Consider the following 25,834-nt stretch of genomic DNA (forward strand, 5'->3'; position numbering starts at 1 on the left):
TCATTTTTTTAATAAGAACTGTAAATAACAGACCATTTTGGAGTTTAATGAAAGATCCCTTCCAAACTCTAATGATAGCTTACTTTACTTGTAGCCGTTGTTTTATAGCAATAGACAGCTTTAAAAAAATCATTCTTATGGCACACACATAATTTTAAAGAGCTGGAATAATGTTTTGGAGCAAGTCCATTCATTTAATTTATTCAACTATGATGAGTACTAGGAGTAACTTTGACCTAAATCTCGTCTTACTCAGGAAGCTGCCTTATCTTTGGGGATTTCATTTTGCACATAGTATTCTCTTGACAGATATTTCATGTTCTAGAGATTTCCTTTCTGCTCAGAGTATTGCTTATCCTCATTGATCAAACCTCATCAATCAGATGCTAAAGAGTTATAGAGTAGGTTTAAAAATAACAAGAATTTTAAAATTATCGATATCTGTATTAAAAATTTTCCTCTGAATTGAAGTTTCTGAAGAATTACATTTCCAGATTTTTACTGGAATCCTAAAGAGTAATATTTTTTTTTTTCATTTAAGTAAAGCACCAATTCCTACTTAATCACATAGCTTTGAAAGTTGCCAATTTACAAAGATAGCAAGATTCAGGATATAATAGAGGTGTCAAAATAATGCAGCCATTCTATTAGCACTAACTGCTGCATAATAGTGTTCTTTACCTATATTTAAGCAGATAGCTATTTTCAAGCAAACGAAACTTCAACTGTTCTGAAAATCAAGCCCCCTTCAGAGAAATACATATCTGTTATGGGGCACTGGCTGAGGCTGCCCAGGGAAGTGATGGAGTCTCCATCCCTGGAGGTATTTAAAAGATTGGTAGGTGAAGTGCTTAGGGATATGATTTAGTAGTGGGCAGGTACAGTTGGACTTGATGATCTCAAAGGTCTTTTTTTGCACCACTATATTTTTTACAAAATTTAACTTTTCATCATAGTTGAAAAGAAGAAAAGCTGTTTATGGAATAAGCAGCAACAAAAGCTATCCAGCACAGCATAATGGGATTTTAATGTATTCTTCCTGTCGGCATAGTGTATTTCTGTGATAATTTTATGTGACAGCATAATTAAACTGGAAAACAATTCCCATTTCCTATGTATTTTATCTATTTATCATCATTTATTTCTTTACTTTCTTGCTCTGCTATAAATATTATTGTAAGAAGAGTTAAATAAGTTAAACCAATGCAATTACTTTTACAGATTGAAATTAACTTCATATATCAATTTATACTGGTTTGTATACAGCACCTACTATTTGCCCTGTACAAATAAATGCATTTGTTGCAGTATATTTATAGTGTCACTAAGGTTTCCATGTTTGCACTCCTTTTGACTAATGTTCTGTGTGTTAAAACTTGACATTTTAACAGTATTTTCAAACAATTTCATTCATTATCAAATAACCATTTATTACATTGTGGCAATTTCAGACCATTTACTGGACTCTCTAGACATTGCTAAACAATGATTTATCAAGGAGTGTGCAAATTTTAGTGCTTATCACAGCAAATACAAAAAGTAACATTAAATAGTGACTTGACAACAGCTCTGCCTAAATGATTTTTCTTTTTTAATCTTGATGAGTCATATTTGGCGATAGCAGTTTGTAAGTGCACTGGAAATTGAGGGCAATATTCTAGATTGCTCCATCGTAGAAGGCTCTTTCTGGTTTGATCAATTCTTTTGCATGAGTGGGGGATAAATTGAAGACTGTGGGACACAACAGACATGTCTCTTAATGCTCTTTTGTTTTCTTATGGTGCCTATAATGTCCCAGCACTGTCACGTGTGACAGTGCATTTCACATTTTATTTATGAATCTAACAAAAACACCTCTAGCCAAATCTGAGTTTATTTTTGCTTACCTAAAGTGAATTGCAGTGATGCCGAAGGATTTTCAATTCTGTTTTCAGGAAAAATCTCTTCCTTCCCAATATTCTAGCCAACAAATAGGACTGATTTGATTTACTGTGTCACCACTTGACAGCAAAATGCTGTGGTGTATCTCCATTCTATACACTATCTCCCTACTTCTATTGAACTTGAGACCCACAGTATGTCTGAGAGAACAGACTGATATCCACCAATGATAATTAGGTCCCTGGAAGCATTTAGGTGCAAGCTTTACAAGGCACGAGTGTTTGAGAGAGACATTTCCATTCTCAGAGATCACATTAATCACTGCAGAGCTCATTCTTCCAGCTCAACATTAAGTAAATTGAAAGGCTTAAATATTACAGAGGATATTCAGAGGAGTTTCAGTGACTTGGGAGTATTCCTCATTTGTGAGGTTCATACACAGACCATAGCTGAACAAATATCGTTAACACTGACTTTAAATGATCCCTAAATCAATAGTTTGGTATTGTTGATTTCTACTACAGTAACATTAAGTAGCTCCAGATGAAGCCAAAGCCTCGCTGTGCAAGACTAATAGCTTAACATCATCCTTATTCAGAAGAATTCATAGTCTACACAGTTTGTTTCTGTTTTGGAGTAATAAGGAACCACACCTAAGATTGTTGTCACTGGAGAAAGCATTTAATCATTGGAGAAATTCAAGGTGAATTCAGCCACAAGTTAGGGCAGATCATCTGCTCAGAATCAAGTACCTCAAATAAAAGCACTTCAGGCACAGATGCACCTATAGTCGAACACCCAAATAATCCTAATAACGTCCCAGTGTGTTTGCTCCCTTTATTTTAATCGGTCTAAAAGATCAAGTGCTAAGATATCGAGTTATGTTCAGACCCATCTTGTCCTGATCCAGGAAGTGATCCTGAGATGACTGATTGCATTATCCCATTTCCGGCCTCCTTCCCTCCACTAGTCTGCCAACCAGAGATTACTGTCCCTCAATTTCCACTGGTTAAACTGAACATTTGGCTTCTTTTTCACCTATCTCTATGAAATCAAGTTTGGATTTGGATTTTTTTTCTGTGGTAGATTTTGTATGTTAGAATGCATGAAAGTTCAGCAACCATCAGCTATCAAGTGCCAGAGATAAGGCCTGAAATCAGCAAAAAAAGGTCTTTTTAATATTATCGGGTTTAACAACACCCCCTGTCAGACTTCAGGAATGTAAAAAGAGTTAGTTTTCCGCATAGTGAAAGATGTTTCTTCTATGTGGCCAGCAGCCTAAGTGTGAGAGAAGGAAGTCATCAAGGCGAGCTCTTTGCTCGCTTAAGGAGATATTATACAAAACATTAAACCCGATGAGGGTATCTGTCAAAACCTAAGAGACTCCATTTCTGCTGTTACCTACCTTCCATTATGGATTAATTTGACACTAATTACAAAAATGATTTAATTTAGCTCTTCTTCAAAAAATACAGTTTGAAAATTAAAATTAATGGCTAGGATAAAATCTAAGTATTCTGAGTAAAAGCTTAAAGATGAAAGGCCAGGGACTGACAGAGAACGTTTAGATGGAAATTACCTCCAAAAATTGCATTTAATACATAAAGCAAGACAGAAACAAAAATTAATTTAAAGAACATCACAGGGATCAGTGGGAAATGTCAAAGAAACTGTGTACTGGTGTAGGGATGGAAAAAGCAAATTTGAAGCATTTTAGCACTAAAATGGCTTTGGGAATGAATTTTGTTAGATCTAAAAAGAACGCAAAAACTTATACGCTTTTAGAAGTTTTATCCAACTAGCAGGACCTAGAAAAACAAGTATTTGTCAGCTATGCCTTGGACAAACTAGAGAATGTCATTGTTGGAAGTAGTCAGCCTCTCCATATAAGGTTTGTAGTTCAAAAGTTAAATTTGCACCAGCAAACTAATGACAGCTTTGTGATGTTCTTCCAAGTCCCTATTTCTGCTAGATGCCATGTAACATGATAGACTCTCATCTGTACCAGATGGTACAAGTCCCTGGTGAATCACACGCCAGCTGTGCACAGCCAGAACACAGCACACTCCAGCTCCGCTTCCTCTATTCTCTCTCACTGTGCGCCCAGCACAGCAAGGCTTTACTGACTCTGGGGCTCATGAGCATTCAAAGATGCAGAACGTGTGTCGGAGGATCTCTATACAGTAGGCATATGAAAGATGACAGCTTCCAGAGCTACAGACAGAGCTCTTCCTACTAGTTTCTTCTTTTGCCAAACTTAACAGAATAAAGGAAAGCCTCCTTTGCCTATTGTGCCCATTTAGTCCTGGAGGTCGGAAGGGTGATGGCTTTCCTCATCCTTATGTTTGCATTAAGTTAAAGGGTGACATTTCAATGACATCACCCCAGTGCTATCAGACTTGCTTTGCTATTCAGTACAGTGGGAAATCTAGCTGCCCCACCACAACACTAATGCCTGCTTCCCTTGTGCTCTTGTGTGCTTACCTAATGTAATTAGCACTGTGTACAGCTTGCAAGGGAGAATAAGGTTGATTCTAACACATGGTTAATTAAGATATTACAGTTAGCTATTTGCTAGGCTGACACAAGGGAGTAGGAATAGGATATGGAGTCTTTCACCTTAAGTTCAGCTGTTCTTACCTCCAAATTCCCAGGTAGTGATCAGTAATTTCTCATTAACCCTGGTACAAGATGAATCTGACTCCACTCAAGCATGTGGATGGGGTTTGAGCACATGTCTGTCAACAACGAGTGTCAGTGTCTCTGATAATTAAATTTCAAAGTGAAGAACCCCACTGCTGTGAGTGAATAGCAGAAGTCGATGTCTTATTATGGCATTATTTTAAACCTCCCCCCCTTGTTTTACTGGTTTTTGTTGGCTTTTGTTTTATCCAGACTCAAAAAACTATTGTAAGTTATCACAATATCAGCAGATTCAGATTTAGGTTTTGAAGACAAATCAACTGTTGTTCTTAGGATCCCCTGCAAGACAAACTACTAATAGTAATACAAGCCTAAAACCCGGAAAAAAACATAGCTTAAAAAATACTCAACCCAGCACCTAAATTATAATGACTCTGCAAGAGGCCCCTTATTTCATGATCCTACCTGCTCTGCCAAGAATGTAAAGAATCACTGGTTCTTGACATCATTTTCTTGCCGAAGGGCAACTACCTCTGTATGCATTGCCTTAATCATGTCAAGTTGTGTCCCTACATTTGCATGTCTCCCAAGGAAGCAGAGCGCATTGCCAGCAGCCTGATAGGCCAGATCAAAACAATTTGCTAATGTATGTTTACATCAGCTTTGGCTCCAGAGTTGCTTTTGCTCTAGTTGTTCCACGAAACACAGTGAATTCCCTCTCTCTGAACTGTGTGTTGCACAGGGATAGGAGGCGGAATAAGCAGAATAGTACATTGTCCTTACCAGAACTGGGCAATGCTTTCTAGATTAATGAACTGTGAATCAGCTACACAGATGAAACCACATGCTAGTTATGAACACAGTCCTCTGAGATGGGCTCAGTCAGAGAGGGAGAAAGAGAAGGAGGGAGGGTCTGCACACACATACGCGTGATGGGAGGTGTAATGAATGCCAGCTCTCCTCCCGACTCTCTGGGATACGTGAGGATGACAAACTCTCTGAGGAACAATTCCTTTGACTGGTTCGTTGAGGAAAGGAAACTTGTCACGCTGCCAAGAATAAAACTGCTCCTGGGCTTAGTTTTGAATTTTATAAAGTGAATAAGTGAAAAATGTATACACATTCGCTTCAGACCCAAGTCATGAATAATTAAAAGAATATATAATTGTACCCAGTTTTCCCCTCAAGCTCAACCAGCAAAGATATCTTCTGTCCATGTAACAGGGTACTTCATGTTTTTTTCAGAAACTGTAAGAAGTGAGCTGAACCACGTATCGCTGAAATCATACTGTCTGCATACAGCCTGACCATCAGAACACACAGAAACACAAACTGAGAACTCAACGTTTTCTTATGAAGAAAGCTGCAGATTTTTTGATTATGCATAAATATTTTCCTATTGTGATTCATCCACAGTTGATACTGGATTCTGATCACAGTATGATAAAAATGATATTATTAGTACAGCATTATGGTAGACAATACTGCAAATGGCCAAGATCAGACATTTTGTACGAGGCACTGTAAGATAAGAATGTTTACCATGTAAAAAATACCTATGAAGAAAATAACCTCAGAAAACACCAGTTACCTGTACCCTGGTCTAACCATCTCCTTTTTCTGACACAGGCAGACTTTCTTGTACAAATTAAGAAATGGGAGTTAACAGTGTAGAGCCACACATTTGTCTGCAATTCTGCTGGTGTATTGGAATTGTCTAATAGTATTTATCCGGAAAAGGTAAATGCAAGACATCTCCTATTGCTTTTATTTCTCCACATTATTCCCACAGTTAATGGGTCCCTCAATTTTCAACCAAAGTGAAGTTTAGGACTAATGTGTATTTCTCTTGAGAACATAGTAGTTAGCAAGTATGGTATTAATAGCATTGTATTTAGTACCTTTCACTTGCAGATACAGAAATCTTATATAAATACTAATGAACATCAATAAGTTCTGTAAACAAGATAATCACTATATATCCACCCCACCCCCCACCAAATGCAGATGTGAAGACTCTTGTTGTTATGAAGTTGGTGCTTCTTTTTTCTTATATCAGCATGGCTGTTTGTACCCAACAAACTGTGATGCTCTCTGATAGGAAAGATATGTTAAAAAAACCCTGAAGATCACACAAACAGAGTTTATAAATAGAATTATTCAACATTCCCTAGTAGTTGGTTCTGACCTCTTGTGTGCTTGTTTTCTAGGTGATATTTGAACACTCGATAGATTTCCAGCTATCTTGTGCCACCCCGTGTAAGAGATGCGAAACTGCACAACTTCGCTGACCATCCTGACATGAGTTTGGTGTTGCTGTCCTGCAGATGACATTTTTGTGTTTTGAAGACAGTTTTGGGTTTATCAACAGCTGGAGCACATTTATAAATGCATTAAAAGTGTTTAATGAGACAATTGCTCTTAAAACATTAATTTGCTGGAAAACTTTTAACCTTCCGACTTAATAAGGAAGTCATGGTGGCCCTTTATTACTGCACTGATGAAAGATAAGGAAAATTATCTATCAGGCATTAAAATGATTCTCTACAACATATTTTAATCTCATTTTCTACTTTATGTAAACCAGAATACAACAGTACTGATTAAAAACCTGTTTTCTGACACTTTGCAAACTTAAGTTTGCCCATGAAATAATTGGTGTTCAGGCATCAAACTAATAGATAAGTTTTGATCCATACTAACTGAGCAGCCCATTAAGAGGAAATTCTCTTTTCTCCTGCTTTACATTCACAACTACTATATGACAAACATGTTACAATAATGCCTATAGGCCTCAGACCATTTCCTGTGCATGATACTAATTCTTTATAGATATATGTACAATGCTCCAGTTAACTTACCTTAATAATTGTGGTTTATGCTCTGTTATTCGCAGATTTCATCTTTGCTGGTTGGTGTGCCTGCGCCTTCTGTTCTTCTTCAGCATTATTTTTCTTTCGTATGTTCTTCCACATTCATTTTGTGCCTCCTTACATTATTTTTTAAGTCTTTCCACACTTCTCCACAACTGTGTCCTTTCTTTGGTGCTTTTAGAGTTGCAGATGTCATTTCAAATGATGTGGGTATTCAGGTTTTCGCTCGATACCTCTGGCCGGCATGTAATACAAGTGCCATCTGTTCTCTTTCCCTCATAGAGAAGGGTCATCTCATCTCTGATGTTCATCCCATGTTTTCCTCTGCGCCTGAAGTACCAGGCACAGCTCACTAGTCCAGCACGCAGGACTTGGGGAGGTAACTTTCTATTTTCCACTCGGTGCCGATCACCTGGCCCAGGACTCGTCACTGCGGGTGGGCAGCGGGCGGTGGAGCTGTCGGTGCCCAGGGACAGCAGTGGTGCCATTCGATACCCCCCAGGCACAGGGTTCACCCTCAGCACACTGCGGGGCGGGCAGCGCCCCTTGGCCTGGGGTGACACCGAAAATCATAGAATCGTAGAGTAGTTTGGGTTGGAAGGGACCTTAAAGATCATCCAGTTCCACCTCCCTGCGATGGGCAGGGACACCTCCCACTGGCTCAGGCTGCCCAAGGCCCATCCAGCCTGGCCTTGAACACCTCCAGGGATGAGGCAGACATGACTGAAGAGGGCAACCTGGGCCAGGGCCTCACCACCTTCATTGTGAGGAAATTCCTCCTTACGTCTAGTCTAAATCTTCCCTCTTCCAATTTAAAGCAATTCCCCCTGGTCCCATCACCACAAGCCTTTGTGCACAGCCCCTCCCCAGCTTTCCTGTAGCCCCTTCAGGTACTGGAAGGTCGCTATAAGTTCTCCTCAGAGCCTTCTCTTCTCCAGGCTGAACAACCCCAACTCTCCCAGCCTGTCCTCATGTGGAAGGTGCTCCAGACCTTGGATCATCTTTGTTGCCTCCTTCAACAGCTCCATTTCCTTCTTGTGCTGAGGATTCCAGAACTGGACACAGTACTCCAGATGAGGTCTTCCAAGAGAGGAACAGAGGGGCAGAATCCCCTCCCTCCCTGCTGGCCACGCTGCTTTGGATGCAGCCCAGGACACAGTTGGCCTTCTGGGCTGTAATCGCACATTGCCGGCTCATGTCGAGCTTCTCATCAATCAGAACCCCAAGTCCTTCTCCGCAGGGCAGCTCTCAATCACATCATTCCCCCATCCTGTACTGAAAGCACAGATTGCCCCACCCTGGGTGTAGGACCTTGCCCTTGGCCTTATTGAACCTCATGAGGTTCTCACAGCCCCACTTCTCCAGCCTGTCCAGGTCCCTCTGGATGACATCCCATCCTTCTGGTGTTGCAACCGCATCCCTCAGCTCGGTGTCATCTGCAAACTCGCTGAGGCTGCACTCAATGCCGGCAAATCCACTCTCCAAGACTCATTTTGGAGTTTTAGAGAGCGAGCGCCCTCCCTCAGGGCTGGGCAGCACGAGGAGTGATCTCCATTGATTGTGTGCAGCCAGAGGAGCGGGGACAGGAGAGATTCCCTCTGACAGGCACGGGATCAGTTCTCCCAGAAACCTTACGCATGTTCTATTCCTCTCCAAGGACTCCTTTTAATGTTGTTATGACCTTCCTACCAGCCCAGTCTCTCGCCAAATCGGAGGCTCCAGCCCTGCCTGCCCTTTTAGAGAGGGGGTTGCAGAAGAGGTCCCTTCCAACCCAATTTATCCTGAGCCCAGGATCCTATGAAATAAAGAGACACGCTCTCAGAGGAATATTGTGTTTGAGTTCCCCAAAATGCAGTTATTGCGGCGAATCTTTAGCTTCACTCTAAACATTCCCCCTCCAGTGTCAGTAACCGCTCCCGCCCCCCACTCCGCCACACAGAGCGCGAGCCCCGCCCCGCGCGCGGGAGGGAGGTGCTGCGCGCGCGCCAAGAGCCGCGGGGCGGTGCTTCTGTGCGCATGCGCGAGCCAACGCCTCTCGGTCTCACGTGACTGCGGCGGCGGGTGCGCTTCCGGGTGGCCGCGGGGCGCGCGGCGGAGCGGGAAGGCCGCGGCCCGTCCCCCCCCGGCTCCCACAGGTAGGGCCGCGGCGGCGCTCGAGACCCGGCTCGGGCCGCTTGTGCGCAGGGAGCGGACGAGGGAAGGGTTCTGGCCGCGTACGCGCCCACCCGCAGCCTCGCGCTGAGGCTCCGTTTGTCGTGTGGCCGTGCCGGTAGGGGAACCCTTTCCTGTCACGAAGCTGCTTTAATGCCTTTTGTCGTGGTTCCTTCTCATTCCCGGCTGCTGGTGAAGGGGCTGGAGAACAGGGCTTGGGAGGAGAGGCTGGGGAAACGGGAGGCGTTTAGCTCCTCTAAAAGGAGGCTGAGGGGAGACCTTGTCATTGTCTACAACTGCCGGAAAGGGGTTTGTAGAGCCATGGGTGTCGGTCTCTTTTCCCAGGTGACAGGCTTTCAACGACAGCCTCAAGCTGTGCCGGGGCAGGTTCAGACCGGACATCAGGGAAAATTATTTTGCCTACAAGGTTATCGAGCACTGAAACAGCTGCCCAGGGAGGTGGTGGAGTCTCCATCCCTGGACATATCTAAAAGATGGGTAGATGAGATGGTTAGAGGAATGGTTTAGTAGTGGACAAGTACGGTTGGGCTTGATGATTTCAGAGGTCTTTTCCAACCTAGTGACTCTTTGGTATTTAAACTTTATGAAGGAACAATGGTTGAATTTAGGCAGGGTAAAAATTCTTTCTTACTTTTGTCTGATAATTAGTGTTTACCTTTAAATGAATCACAGTGACTGAGAAATGAAGGTTCTGCTATTGCTCTGAATAAAGTAGTGTCCTCAGAGAGGAAAGCAAGAATGTTTTCAAAAGTTTTGTCTTAGCTGCCTGATTTCTCTGCGCTTTGACGCCGAGACAAGGGATTAAAAGGAGATAGGAAAAAATGACTTGTTAGTTAAAGGATTTGTATCACCTGATTCTGCAGACTTGGAAGTGATAAAGTCTGGATGTCCCCTGCCAGCTGTGGGAAATGTTTTCTGAGGTCTTGGCTAGTGTGGCCACATTCAGAGAGCCTGTGGAGTTATAAAAACATTTAGATATTATAGTGATCTGTACCGTGTTGGATGCGTGTATCAGAAAATATCTGTTCCTTACTTCTGGCTTGCTGGAAAACCAAACATAAAAAATACTTGTAGAGGCACATCTTGCATGCTTGGAACCTGGAATTCACTTAACTAACAGTCAGCTAATGTTTCCGTTGAAATGGTGAAGGTGAAATGTAGAAAAAAGTAGGCTAACTTTTAGATCTTGTATTTACAACTGAATTAAGAAGAGACTATGGCATAGTAAAACCAGGAGATGTCAGCACTACCACAGCAGCTGTAGGAAGAGTGTTTTGAACCGCTTTAGTTTGTGTAAGCAGAAATAGTATATTTTTCCCCTGGTTTGTAGGCCTTCGTATTAGTGATGTAAAATTATTTGGTAGCTAACTTTAAAGTCAGCACTCTTCCATCTCTGCTGTGAAGGTTACTCTTCCTCTTTAATTTCTAGTTCTTTTAGTTAACAAATGGTAGTGCTTTTGCACATGACGCTTCAAGTCAAAGCATCTGAAACAACTATTTAGTCTGTGTGTTAAGTAGGATGCTGGAAACCTAAAAGGAAGCTTATCTGATGTTGAACTTAGAAACTGCTGTGTAAGTTGTTTGCAGTTGTGCTATGTGGTATTTAGAGAATGGTTTCTTTCAAGTATGCCTTAATGAGAATTTACTGATGAGCATCCTGTAAGTAATGTGAGAAATGTTTTGTAGGAGTGTCTTAAACTTTGGTTACAGCACGACTAACTTTTAAACTCTGTGCCTATGTTAGTGTATCAAGCTTAACTCATTATAATGAAATATCTGCAGGCCAGAATTGCTCAAGAGTAGCATCTTGCAGCCACCAGCATAGTCATAACTTTGGTTTGTGGTGTGTTCTTTTTTTACTGTTATTTTTTTCATTTCTTCATCTGTCCCTTAAGAATAAAGTCATTAGTTTACCTTTTTTTTTTTAAGTCCAGTGTCTGTTCACCGCAAACTGCGTATTTGCATCAGATGGTGGGTTCTATACTGATTATAAATTTTGTACTCTCTTGACTGCATAGAGTGTCATTCTTTTTCCTGTTTTGGTTAGCATTTATGTTCTTAACATCTTCATTGATAAGTTTACTTGTTTCTGCCAATCTGTAGACCCAACTCAGACAAGAGCCTCAACAGACTTGGACTTGTATGTTAGCAGAATGGTTTATTATGTTCCATTGTTGGGGATTCCTTGTTGCTGGTGATGGGTGAGCTGGAAAAAACACAACTTGACTTGCACATCACAGGGTAAGTTCTCTGAAAACGCTTTCTGAAATAGTTATCATTCAAGTGTGTGGTGCTTTCTTTTTTTTAAGTTATCATTCAAGTGTGTGGTGCGTTCTTTTTTTTAAGACCTGGGTTGTATTTTAGATCTGACCATCTGGGTGTGTTTTCTCAAAATATACGCTTATTCAATGTCTCCTCTAAAATCTAGAGAGTTGGAGTGAACTGGTGTAATCCCAACTGATAGGTCCGGTTGCTCAGGGCCTTGATTTTGAGATCCCTTCCAGCCTAAATTATTGTATAATAAACCATTCTATAAGGAGTTTTGTATTGAGAGGGGTGGAAAAAAAAGAAAGGAAATAAACCATAAACTTTTCCCTGTGGGTTTTTTTCCTGTGTAATACCTCAACGTGGTGATGAGTGAAAAGATGTGTTGCAAGTATGGGAATTACAATAGTATTGAACGAGCATCTTCTGTTATGTTCCTGCAGCTCCTTTTTAGCCCACTGTCCTGAAGACAAGAGGTTCTGGCTGATCAGGAGTCTCTATTAGCAATTCAAGTTGGCTGCAGAATGGAAGGAGTTGAATTTAAGGAAGAATGGCAAGATGAAGATTTTCCAAGGTTTAAAGTTTTTTTTAAACTAATTCAACTCAAATGCATCCAGAATAAGCTACCTACATCTTCCTGGTGAACTAACACACAATCGTAATCTTGAAGTGATTTCCATTAGTATAGTAGTCTTGAAAAGGTTTTGTGGCGTGTTTCTTCATGCCACTTCATGACTTCATATCTGTGTCTCGGTTAGGTAATGCAGGGATGCAATGATTGAAGTTCCAAACGTTGGCCAAAGTGAACATTTGCAAGTTTGGCTTTGTGTGTTTTCTGGGGTAACCTTTTGCGACTACATTGTGCACCTGTTACCAACGTCTGAAGACCTAAATATTTCATTAAGCAGTGTTTCTGACTGTTAGTGTGCCTTAGGCCTATGGAGAAACTAAACCAGCTGACTTCAGAGGAGCTCTATAATAACATGAGTTACCCACTTCTGTAATGTATTTAATGTCAAATTTTCTCAAGCCAAAAATATGACAAGGTTTCTTAAGGATGACACACACTAGTAGCAGCCGGTATTTTGGCATTTGTCACAAGAACAGATGGTCGCTTGAATGCTGTAAAGGCATTTTCTGCTACTGTGGTGCTTTGTTTACTGAAATCTTGAGCTTGGGCTATAAGTAAATTCAGTTTGCTACTGTCCCACAGTAGTTTTTCAGCAATATGTAAGTCTAATTATTGGGTGTTCAGCTGGCTGTTTAAAAAAACCCCCATTTTTGTAACAATAGTTTCTGCGTTGTGTACCAGGCCTCTGCCAGAGGATGATCCTGTTGAATCAGACATATTGGCTGCAGCTGCAACAGAAAGTGAAGCTGGTAAGAACATTCCACTCCAGTTAAGCTGACTGCTTCCCACTTAGAGGGCTGTTTTAAAGCTCTGTATTTTTGGGGAGTGTTTTGTTCTTTGGGTTGGGGTTTTTTGAGTTGGGCTTGAGGAAACAGCATTCTAAATACTTTTTTTGGGTGTGAAGAGTGTTGTAAGCATCTTGTTGAGAAAGAAGAGGGGTTTGGTGTTGTGTATGACCAGTAGTTTAATTAACTTTGTCTTCATTGTTGTCTGTCAGTTGTCTTTTTTTTTTTTTTTTGCAGCCTGTATGTTATTTTTTATTTCATCAGAGATGGTTATGGTGTTACAGATACCTGATAGAAACAAGGCCTAGGGACATCAGTCTGTTGCATTATGTGCAAGACTTATGGAGTATAATATCTAGAACAACTTGTGATACTCTTTAGAAGAGCTGGCACGGGGAGTAGTTGCTTAGGTGGTGTCAGCATGTCAAGTTTTTCTTCTGTACGGAGTATGATCATAGTGTGGATCTATCAGGTAAACTTACTGTCTTGTGGACTTGAGAACTTTGACCTCCAGGTGCTGTTCTTTTCACACTGTGTTTAATTCTTGCTTGAAGATAGATTGTTTAAGTTATGGTCATTAACTTACAGCGTGTTCTGAGAAAGCATTGTGTTCTCCTGTCTTGTTATTTTATACCTACATAAATTCGCTTTAGCTTTTAAAGGAAATAATTTGTTTTTTTAAAATACAGAGGTTAATGGAACCAAAGTGAAGAAGAAACTAGTGGCTCCAGATATCAGCTTAACTTTGGATCGCAGTGAGGAATCTGTTTTGTCTGATGACTTGGATGAGAGTGGAGAGATTGATTTGGATGATTTAGATACTCCTTCAGAAAACAGCAATGAGTTTGAATGGGAAGGTAAGTATTTATTTACGTTTGTCTGATGCCCTAAAGTATTTCTTTTCTCATGCGTGCAGGCTGACGGGTTTTCAGGTGGGAAATAACTATGACTCAGTATTGCAAGAGGAAAAATATAAAGGGAGTGATTAGTTTAGAAACTGGAATCAGGCCTCGACTGATGAGTAGACAGGCAAGGTAGTAAAAGCTGTAACTGCAAATAAACAGGTAAATGTCATTAAACATAAGACTGGAAGTTAGGGAAAATCCTCTCTAGTTCAGTATGTTTTTAAGAATCAGCCAGGGAAAAAGAGACCTCAAAGGTGATTTACATGTATTGTAGATCAGTTTTAAATGGAAGTGAACCATTTAAAGGGATATAGATGAGTTTGTTGGAAATAGATGATTTGCAAGCCTTTGTATCTAAGGACTGAGTGATGTTTTTAAAAATACTGAGTAATACCTGATCTCATATCTTGCGGTGGTGAGAATGGCAAAAGGTCAGTAGCCTTAGAGTTTGCATGCTTTCTGTATTGATTGGGAGTGCAAGAAAAGCCTCTTTGTGTCAAGGAATTCTGAAATGACTTGATAGGATGTTAACCTCGCTATAGCCGCGCTAATAATGATATTTTAAGAACAGAACAGTGTATCACCTTATTCTTATAGGCAAAACTTGAAGATTCTAACAAATTGTATTTGAGATAAACAAGTTGTGTGTAGGAGTTAAAGCACAAGTTTAATTATTTTTTAAGGCCATTTTTATGTAAGCCAAGAACTGTTGTGCTGCTCAAATAGTTGGAGTCTAACTTCTATGAACTTCATAACCTAATGTCTCTAATAAGTAAACATGTAAATTCAATTTTTTTTTTATTATGGAAATGAAATAATTTTAATTCCTGAGTAAACAGGAAGCTCTTTTCACTTTCATGTATGAAAGACTACCCGTTCTTCATTCAAAACAACTTATAAATGGAGATGGAAACACTCTTTAGAATAAGGTGTTTAGTTCTTTTTTGAAAAGGTGAAGACAAAGTGCAGGTGAAGTTGTCATAACAGAGACTGTGGGTTTACCTGTATGAAAGGATTTACATAATTATATTGAAGAAGAATTGATATTTAGGGTTAGCTTTGCAATGATGCAAAGGAAATGTTCCGGATGTTTGTGCCTTGTTTTTAAAAGTGGCTGAAAAGGGTTTCTGTCTTTTCTTCCTTTAATGCTGCTGCCTTCATTTTCCTGGAAGGATAGTTTCAATTAACAGCTTTGTCTTGGGAACAGACAACTAACTTGCAGTAGGTTTTTCTCGCTTTGGGTAAGGTCTATGCAACAAAGTCAAGAATCATTATTTAATTGGAGCAAATTGTTTTACAGATTGCTGTCAGCATAAATTTCATATCTACTGATTGCACACACATGAATTAGATTTAATTTCTAATAGATTTGCCTGCATGTCTGCTTGCAAGGTACTGTCAATGTTCTAAATCATGCTTTTATGCAAATCTGTGATCAAGCAACCCATGTAATTATCATTGGAGTTAACCACTTTGTCTATTTTGGTGAGATTCATCGAGGTCTGTGTTCTGAAAGCCTGCAATTAAATGGGCTTCCTACATGAATCAAAATTTGTCACGTATTTTAACATAGCAAATAACAGTCAACTGCAATATAGAATATTTTGGTAAAATGTAACGCCCGTGAAGTCCTAGTTTGTAATGACCAAGTCAGCTGATGTCTGATTGGCTAAAGAATATTAAAATAGATTAAATAGCAAAGTGGTTAACCTGTATCGTAATTGATTGTCACCATATGAAGCATTCATAATCGATCTTGAACGTGTTTTAACTTTGGCAGATGATCTTCCAAAACCAAAAACTACTGATGTAATTAGGAAAGGATCACTTACTGAATACACTGTGGCAGAGGAGAAAGACTATGATCGACGCTGGCGAATGTTTAGGATTGGAGAACAGGACCATAGGGTGGACATGAAGGCAATTGAACCATATAAAAAAGTTATCAGTCATGGTGGTAAGGATTAGTGTTGTGCTGAGGGGTCTGTTGAGAAACTGCTTCTTTAAGCTGAGTTGGGGTGGCACAGGAAGAGCTTTGGGCATAAAGACTCGTGATGGTTTATTTGTTGCAGTAGTAAGACATGGTTGATCTAATATTTTTTTCCCTATTAAACTTAAGTTCCAAAATGTAGACGTGTTCAGAAGAAGCTACTAACATGCATGTATGAAATGATGTACTATCTATTCTACTGTGTCAGTTCTACCAGTATACTTTTTTTGCGTTTAAGATTGTTGAAAGCATTAACTGTAGATCGACTAAGGCATAAATGAATTTAGTGACTTTTCCCTAGTCTGTGGAGTGTAGGCTGGAAAAAGTGTTGACTATGAAAAATGTTATTAAATATACCTGTTCTATACAGAGATGTTGATTGTAGGTACGGCATTTGATTTACATCAACTTCAGCTATTTCTTTAGAAGTAGACAAACTTGAAAAAGCAGTCTTGGGTTTTCTGTAACTGTATGTCCATCTATATTGAATAGATGTTTATAAATCTCTTTAAAGTAAATAATGAAAAATCTTATTGTAGTCAGTGTATAGTTGCCTTTGTCACTACTGCTGCTTTGTACTTTGTTTTTAGGTTATTATGGTGACGGGTTAAATGCCATTGTTGTGTTTGCAGTTTGCTTTATGCCTGAAAGCAGCCAGCCTAACTACAGATACCTAATGGACAATCTATTTAAGTAAGTCATTGTGTTAGACAAAATTAAGAATACTGTCTTAATTTCACATTGTGAAACTTAGCATTTTAATATAAGGGCAATTACTGCTCTCTTTTTAATGAAGCTTTTTACATTTGAGATGAGGGTAAAGTAGCAAATAGAAAAGCAACTACATCTGCTTCCAGGGGAAGGAAAAAAATATTAGATGTTGCTCAACATTGTTGCCAACTCTGTGTTTAAAATATTTGAGCATGACTAAGTTACCTTAATATTCCAGATCACCTGCAAGTTTTCTTTGCTTGTCTCTGCAGGTATGTAATTGGCACTTTAGAAATGTTAGTAGCAGAGAACTATATGATAGTTTACCTGAATGGTGCAACAACACGGAGAAAAATGCCAAGTTTAGGCTGGCTTAGGAAATGTTACCAGCAAATTGATAGAAGGTAAGCAGCTCTGTAGTGTTTTCTTACAGTATTTGCATGCTCAGTGATATATAAGTGCTTAGGAGAAACTGCTGCTTATAGTGGTGTCGATTGGTTAGCATTTAATTAAGGAAATTGCTTGGTATATTGAAAACCTTTCGCTAGGCCACACAACGTGGGATGACACTACAGGTATGCCTGGGGTTTTGGTATTTTACTATTCACTATTTTATTAGTGAAAATAGTAGTGTTAGAATACTGAATATTGTTACCACATGAAAAATCCGTAGAACTTCATGTATAAACACAAGGTGCTAAGGAGGGTCCTTTGCCAACCACTTCATCATTAGTTGTGTAAGAAGATTCAAATAAGCTTCTCTTGGAATGTTATTTCCTTCTCATTGTTGTCAAACTGATACTACATCTTAAATGTGGACTATATAGTTGTGTTGTATTTTTCTCTTCTGACAGATGGTAATTTCTGTAATAGACTGTCAGAATACTAGATTTATGTGACAGTTGTGCAACCCTTGCTGTCATGCTGCCTCTTTGTTCAGTAATTATGTCTGCTGTTTGAATTCTTCAGGTTAAGGAAAAATCTGAAATCATTAATCATAGTTCATCCTTCTTGGTTCATCAGAACACTTCTGGCCATCACAAAACCTTTTATTAGGTAATACTCTGGAAGCTATTTGTTTTTTTTTTTAAACAGTTCTAGCAACTATTTACTTTAAACTTCAAAAAAAGGTTTTAATATTGAGCTACTGAAAAATTAATTTGTAACTGTACCCTGCATTTGTTCTTCCACAGCTCGAAATTCAGCCAAAAAATCAGGTATGTCTTTACCCTGGCAGAACTAGCTGAACTCATCCCCATGGAATATGTTGGCATCCCAGAATGCATAAAACAGTACGTTTTATTATTCAAACATGTTCTACACTGATTACGTTTTAGAACCGGTGTATGTTATATTCAGTGATTGGTTGGAATATAATACTTGGCATTTAATAAAATGTAATTTATCTCAGATCATTGCTGTCTCTAGGAGTAGTATCCGTGTTTGAGCACATTGCTAACTACATTTTGGTATGCAGTAGCTTGGATAGTCAAAATATGGATGTACAGGGATTTTCAGATAGTGCCTTATGTAATTACCAAGTGATGGGTGTTAGTTAGTCTTCTAGACACAAGACCTCATTCCTGTTGTTCTACCCCTTAGTATTCTTGAATGGCTCGTGAGTCAGAAATTCTGGGCATGTCAATACTGTAATTTGTATTATCTTCGTCATACACGTTAAAATATGGAACAATTAAGTGATGAAATATCACTTGGGTTGGGATTTAATTTAAAAGAAGACCTGTGGTAGAACAGTGCTAAATCCCGACCTGTAGCAGTTCTAAAACTGCTTTGGTGAAGAGGTAATGGCAGCATCAATGTCTTTGGTTTTATCCTCCTCTCCAGATACATACCTCCATTTTAATGTTAGCACAGCTCTGCTATCGAATATGAGGATGATAATTTGTCAGCAGCATTCGTGGGTGCAGTAATAGAGCAGAAACTGTAAATCTGGGTCTTAAAAGCCAGACGAGGAAACTAATCATTCTGATAATAAACTGATCACGCTATTATAGGGTGTAACAAACATGTGGAATGTGCATCGCAGTAGGTGATCACAGACTGAGGACTCTGTAAGGAAAGATAGCATAGTCTCACTGCATGGACAGCAGGGCGCATCCACCAATCCTGCCTCACCCCTGCGAATGGCTGGTTATGGCAGTAAACATTCTGCTGCTATCAGCTGCATAATTTAACTTTTTATGAAGTAGAGAAAACAGTTTTCTTGGGGCAGGGAGGAAACACATGACTACACTGAAGCAGCCTTGTGCTATCTTTAGAATGGTTTTTTTTTTTTACTGTGGATTTTGAAGGATGTGTTAGGAATATCCAGACTGTCATTAAATAAGTCTTGAAAGACTACCTTCTGTATTGATGAACCTTTAATTGTCCTGCATAGGCTGAGCTCGGTTGATTTTAGGAGTTCATTCTCAGACTTTTGTGGAGGATTAGATCTGCTTCATACTGTGAATACAGACTAAATTTTAGTGATGCATGTTAATACTGTAGAAGAAGTTGTATTGAAATTGAACATTGTGTCATAGTAACTAAATGCTTCTTGTTTACTGTTTATAAATGTTGGAGGTACAATATATTTTTTTCTTAATTATATCGCTTTCAAAACTTCAGTATGTTTCTACAAACTGTATTGACACCAATACCAGTTTGCAGCTTGTGTTGAATTTGGCCTTCATATGTTATATTTACTGAAATCAAACTTTTCCTCACCAAGGTATGAAGAAGAAAAATTTAGAAAGAAACTGAAAAGGTATATTCATATTTTGATTAGGGTTGCATCTAGATAAGACTATTTGCACTGCAACTAACTCCCAGTTGACTGGCTTGCATAAGGGAATAAGCATTTGTAAATATAAACATGCACTAGTGACTAAGTTTTTATGTATGAAAGTAACTATACTGCCCGGAAGTACAGTATATCAACTAAAGAAACAGCCTGGATGTTCAAACAGATATTCGTGAATAGTCGTTTTATTACTCTATTATGTGTGATGCTCACTTTTAAGGGGATACATGGATTCTCAACTGAATCTTCAAGAGGCGCAAGTAGTGCTTCTGTGTGAATTGTTTAAATCAAGTTTCACTGTTTCTAACAAGTGACGTCTGAAGGAAGAAGAGCTGGTTTTAGGTGTTTAGCTATGCATCAGCAGGGATGCAGCTCTGGAAGAAGTTCTGATATTGAATATTGTGTTTTGTATTTTTGGTATTCACTACCTTTTTAGTTATTAACTTGCACAGATGCAATCTAAGTTAGCATTTTTAGTGCTGTTTGTATTTGCAGTGCCTATGTTCCTTGCTTACAAACACTGGATTTCCATTTTATTCACGTTGAGCCTTCTGCTACTGTTAAAGCTATTCCAGCAGCTGATGAAATTTTTTTTAATGGATACGTTTTTTTCACTCTGTCACTAACAAATGTACTGAAAGATTTTGCTACTAACTTTGCTTTTTTTTTTTAATTCCTCTTCTTATGTGTGCATAACCACTGAGGGGAGTGCTCTAAGTTGGGTAGTGGACATGGAAAGGAATACTGAGAGATTAAAATAGAAGGAATTTGAATTCTTTCTGAAAGCAGAAGGTAGGGCTAGTGAGAGGTGTTGAATGTTGTCTAGGAATTACTCCAATGAATTATAATCTTGCGGTAACAGAAGTAGTAAGCCTATGAAATTGAAGAAACCCTATCAGCACTTATTAAACAGTTCTGCTTAATTTTTCCCACCCTTCCTCTTTCCCTCCCTCCTCTCCCACCCGTGTATAATTTGCCCCAGGTCTATTGCAAGGCCCATGGTATTCAGAGTGCAAAACGGGAAGGTAGAAACCTCCATCTCCAATACAGGCACTTCTTAGTGTCCCAGTCGATACCATCACTTATACTACCACCACTTCTGCACAAAGTTGTGAGTTCCTGAGTGACACTTGGATATAGAGGAGAGATCAGAGGCACTGTTTGATATTGAGACTTTAATTGGGTTGAAAGCAGTAGTAGGCATTATTTATTATAATAGGGGGAAACAAGATGTGTTGAATTTTAGTTATGAAATTTGTTGAGGATGGCAGTAGCAATTCTTTGGCTACGTGTATGACTCCCTTTGAAAGCTAGAATGAAATACTTCTGTGGATTTGTGTCAGCTGTGTGTTTATGCATAGCTTGCTTGCATTAGCTTACCATGGTTTCTTACACTTTCTGCAATTAGTCCTGTAAACTATGTCAAAACATGCTTTCCTGAGATACTGTGGTGAGGACGGAGGTGAGTTGCAGCTGTGTGCTGTGCAGGTGAACAGGTATTTGATGGGTATTTTCTCCTAAACGCTGGTCCAGACCTATTGAATCCTTGATATACTAGCTTCAGTTCTACAGCTGCAAAAAAACCCCAACCTTGCCTCTGCCTTCTGTGGGTTCATGACCTCCAAAAGCTGCTGTTGTTCTGATTGTTTTGAAAAATTGGTTGGTTATAGTTTGAGACTGGACAGGTAGGTTAGACAATTAGGTTGTTAGGAGACAAACTTGGCCTTCGCCTCTCTGACTTCAGAACTGCTATTTGTTTTAAAATTAATGCAAAACTTGTTTTTCAGAAGATATAGTTAAGACTGTATCTTGCTCTTACTGTAACGAGGAAAAGTACATCTTGTGCAGGACTGTCAACTATCCGCTGGTTTATGAAAAGCAGCATTTTGTTTGCCAGTCCCAAGGCAGAGATGAAAAATAAAACCAAACCCACAAACAACATTTTAGCAGGCAGGTGGTTATTTTTTTCCCTGGGCAACACTTCATAGAAAAGTTTTGCAGTTAAAGAGCTGCTTCACTTCTATTCAACTAGTGCTATTACCTTTTTTGCTTGATTTTTGTAACATTAAAGGTAATCCTGTGCTTATTCAATGTATGAATTCGTCAATGTAGTAGTGCTTGATGAGATTGTCGTGTTACCTGTACACTTGTATTCCTGCTTGTGTTTGTTAATAAAAGTACGGAACTTGCTTTTTTCTTCTGCAAGTCAGACTTCACTTACACTTTTCAAATGCTTCCTCTTGAATCCTATAGCATGTTTAAATTCTTTCTTAACAACTTCAATGAATTTCTGTGGGGAGGTAGGAAATTAGATTTTTTTTTTTTAATAAAAAAAGGCATTGTGACTACATTCAATAAAAATCTCAGTATTTATTTACTAGAACTTTTTTCCGTGTAAAAGCCTTGTGCTTTCCTGTTAAGATAACTAGATTTTGCTTAATATATGAGCTATCAAACTAAACTTCCCCTTAATGTAATTTTAATTTTACTGCTTTCTTTGCTAAGCAGAGTTGACCAAGAGCTGAATGGAAAACAAGAGCAGAAGAGTGAGCAGTGAATTTGGAGTCCAAACAAGACTGAAGAATATGCAGACAGAATGATGCTATTTTTGCTACATTTACAATGCATTCTCTGTGTATGTACATATTATATAACCTGTTGCAAAAGGTGCTTAATTCCTTTGGACTAGCACACAATGGACTGCTTACTGCTGTATTGGTTTGTCTTGACTTTAATAGCTGTGCTTATGTAATCATTTTGTACTGCTAAATGTCAAAGAACCCTATATTTTCAGAGGATGTTCTTGCAGTTGTTTATCTAAATCATGCATGTTCTTCAGTAAAATATTTATATACCTAAATGTTAAAGGAAAGAGATAATATATATTTTTATGACTGAGCAATATATTGTGTATACCTGCTGAAGTAATTCATTTGCAGGTAGGCAGGGCTATAAGTTACTTATTGTATAAATCTGTTTTGCTGTAAATGGTCAAGTGCATTTCTTTATTGTCACAAAAACCTTAATTTGCTTGGATATTAACAATCACATAACGTACTCTTTCACAAGCGTGGAGATCCTTTTTTTTGTTCACACACCTAATAGAAGCAGTACTCCTTGAGCTTTGATTGGTGTCTTCTAGGCTGTTTTTTCAGAATGCAGAATTGCAGTTCTGCAAACTTCAGTCTTTTGGCCAAAAGGTTTAAGCCTAAGCCACATAGGAGCTGAACTGCTTGAATGAGTAGCAAGATATCGGACCTTTCTCAATTTAGGTTGTGAATTCAGTCTTGATTTACTGAAGCAGAATCTCACAGCTACCACTAGGAAATGAGTTTGTTGCAGTTCTTCCTGAATGAATATTGGCTGTCACGAGTAGGAAGCTCTGGTCATACTCAGTAAAGCTGGGGAGTTACATAGGTACTCTAGTCACATACTCAGTTGTTTGCAGAGGTATGTCGAGCCTTATCCTACCTGTGTCATCCTTGTAGATGAAATATCCATTTTTAAAGCTCTTGGCTTGGCATGATATCGGCATTAATTTCACTTAACAATAAAAAAAGTTATTTAAAGGTTGGGGTTTTTTTTTCCTCCCCACCATGGTAGTAGGCTTACACTTGTGTCTGTAAGAGATGTTCTTGGACATGTCTTTGTGGGTTTACCACAACGTGTTGGTTGATACGTTATAGGTTTGTAACATCTTTTGATAGTCATGGCTATTTCCTGGTGGCTATTACTGCTATAGTTAAGCAGTATAATACTGTAGAAATATATTCAATCTTCACTTCTTTTATTGTGCACACAATTTTGTTTTAATGCCAAAAATATCAATTCTCAATTAAAAGTTAGCATTACACCATCCTTTAATTAAAAAAAAACCAAAACCCACAAGGTTGCTTTCAATCAGGTTCTTGTTTGACACTGATAGATAGCAGTTGAGAGATAGTTCTGTAGTCATGACTTGTTACCAGTTAACAATTAATTGCCTTTCTCTAATGAAACATGCATAGACTCTGAGAGCATATACATGTCCAGAGGAGGGCAAACTGCCCATGTCTCTGCAAGCTGGTCTGCAATTCAGAGACTTGCATCTCAAGATCTAGGCACTGTTGTTATAGTAGCATCCCTATTACAATTGTAGAGATGAATATGCAGGATGTTCTCTTTCTACAGGTAATGCTAATAATTTCAAGTGGTGTTGCATCCATTTTATCAGGTTTGGATCTTGCTCTGAAAGCAGAACACAAATGTGAACAGTTTCTTTGGGGCTGTCTTATCTCCTGTGTAAGTTTTGATGTTGACTCAGAATAATGTGAAGTTCTAGTCAGTAAATTGGACACTTGCAGCCTGTTTGCTTATGATACTTTCACAGGGCGGTGTGTATGAGTGTGCAAACCCGTAAACCTTCTTGGTTTCTACAGGTTCTGTGTGGGTCCTAAGCTAGATACTAAGCATTCTGATCATCTCATTTCAAATTTTTCCCAATTAAAGAAAGTATTCTTCTCAGTAAAATCGTATTCTTAGTGGAAGGGTTGTAGTTCTGTATGTCCTGCTGCTTCCTATGTGTGCAGTATAGAGCAGCCAGTCCTCTCTATAGGGCAGATTTATCAAATGCTGGGATTGTTACTGTCTTTCCTAACAGTTTATTTTTTTAGTAAAGGTTTTTGTGAATAAATATACAGCACAACAGTTCTTCTGTCCCTAAAGATTTGCAGCTTGAGAAACGAGCGTACTAAATAATTATTCCCCTCAGACCTTTTGCAGCTCATTTACTGATGTGATAGGTGTTTAGAAAAAGCAAAGAGGTCCCAGAGTTTTCTTGAACTCATAGGTAACTTCTTGTCAAACTTGATTTTTTTCTAATCTATAAAATAATTTAATATATTTTAATATTTAACACAGGAAAAGCTGGAATGTCATACTTCAATAGAAGTTATTTCAAAAACCAAATCACTTTGTGATAAGATACAATATCATAGGGAATTCACCTTTTGATGGCACTTCCTCCTAAGAGTAAAATTCACGTGGCTACAATACAGTTTGAACCCTGTCAAGAAAAGATAATGTAATGAGTCACTAATTTACCTTTGATTTGGAGGTCTCATTAGTTCATTTATATATGTATATCTATGTGCTAACAAGTCATTAGTTATCTTGCTGTTATTGTGCGCAACTGAAATGGAGATGTTTGGGCCAGTGGCCTTCTCTTGTGTCTGGATGTGAGACTTTGATTTCTACAATGCAATAAGTGTTCAGAAGTGGCAAAGATACTTTGAAGCAAGCATTGTTAAAGCCTGATGTGAGTAGACACTAGATTGCTTGAATGTTCTTGACATTGTGTAGTACAGCAAAGCCATGTTCTGTTGGGAAGTAATGGAGAGGGACGTAGGATTTCGTGCTGAAGCAGATTGAAGTCTTCAAGATTCTGGCATGTGAAAATGGACGATTTTTGGTTCAAAAAAACTTATAACTAGTTAGAATAATATGTAACCTTGTGTGTAACAATGCAATTTAGCATGTTTTTTCCTTTATTTTCAGTGAAAAGGATGAGAACAGCACTTCTGGTTGTGAGGAACTTTGTACCGAGAAACAATAGTTATGTTCTGAATTGCACACCATAAGTATATAGCCTGTATTAGTTAAGCAAGTTGGTTGCATCATACACTTCAATGCTCTAATGACAGCTTAACTCCTTTCAACGGTTAATTTGTGTCAGACTTGAAGATTAGGTGACAGGTTGGTGGCAATGGAATGTTTCATGAGGTGACCTTGAAGTGTGTCATAGGGAAGAGAGGGTGGCCTTGCTGCCTGGTCGAGTGTCCGTGATGTTATCTATGGAAATGTCTGTAGTGAACAAAGCAACGGAACTGCGTGGCGAATGGGCACTTTATAAACTAATTCTGTCACAAAGATTTCCTAGTGAGAAGTGTGTTTCTTTGGTGTCAGTTTTTCATCTGTGTATCATACAGTATTTATTATGTAGAAAGATGGCTTAAATGTATTTCTTATAAAAAGTCATTTTCTTTGGAGATGACTTTAATTCTCTAGTCCTTCCAGTCTCCCTCAGAAAAGTTCCACATGAGGAACAGAAGGGAGAGGAATAACAGCTCGCGTGCTGTCTGTAATTGCAGAAGTCTTACAAAGCTTTCAGTGAAAATTCTTAATCCTTGTGGATGCA

The 25,834-nt window shown here is 38.9% G+C and overlaps 1 protein-coding gene across 2 annotated transcripts; it reads left to right on the forward strand.

Moving 5' to 3' along the window:
• Positions 1 to 9,400: 9,400 nt before the first annotated feature.
• BNIP2 (BCL2 interacting protein 2) lies at positions 9,401 to 25,568 on the forward strand. Of its 2 annotated transcripts, XM_009555323.2 has the most exons (12): positions 9,401 to 9,532; positions 11,673 to 11,810; positions 12,278 to 12,408; positions 13,147 to 13,214; positions 13,940 to 14,107; positions 15,936 to 16,112; positions 16,736 to 16,838; positions 17,129 to 17,260; positions 17,826 to 17,912; positions 18,050 to 18,148; positions 19,588 to 19,623; positions 22,168 to 25,568. In XM_009555323.2, exons 3-12 carry the CDS (start codon positions 12,359 to 12,361, stop codon positions 22,214 to 22,216), a joined length of 969 nt encoding a protein of 322 aa, XP_009553618.1. In that variant the 5' UTR covers positions 9,401 to 9,532; positions 11,673 to 11,810; positions 12,278 to 12,358; the 3' UTR covers positions 22,217 to 25,568. The 2 variants fall into 2 exon arrangements, with proteins under 2 accessions (XP_009553618.1, XP_053933338.1); XM_054077363.1 differs by lacking the exon at positions 19,588 to 19,623.
• The last annotated feature ends 266 nt before the right edge of the window (positions 25,569 to 25,834 follow it).

Source organism: Cuculus canorus, chromosome 12 (genome assembly GCF_017976375.1).
Source record: "Cuculus canorus isolate bCucCan1 chromosome 12, bCucCan1.pri, whole genome shotgun sequence".
Lineage (NCBI taxonomy): Eukaryota > Metazoa > Chordata > Aves > Cuculiformes > Cuculidae > Cuculus > Cuculus canorus.

Coding starts and splice junctions, on each gene's coding strand:
- BNIP2 (XM_009555323.2), top strand. CDS start 12,359: ATGGAAGGAGTTGAATTTAAGGAAGAATGGCAAGATGAAGATTTTCCA. Junction 13,215..13,939: donor TGCAACAGAAAGTGAAGCTG/GTAAGAACATTC, acceptor TTTAAAATACAG/AGGTTAATGGAACCAAAGTG. Junction 16,839..17,128: donor CTAATGGACAATCTATTTAA/GTAAGTCATTGT, acceptor TTGTCTCTGCAG/GTATGTAATTGGCACTTTAG.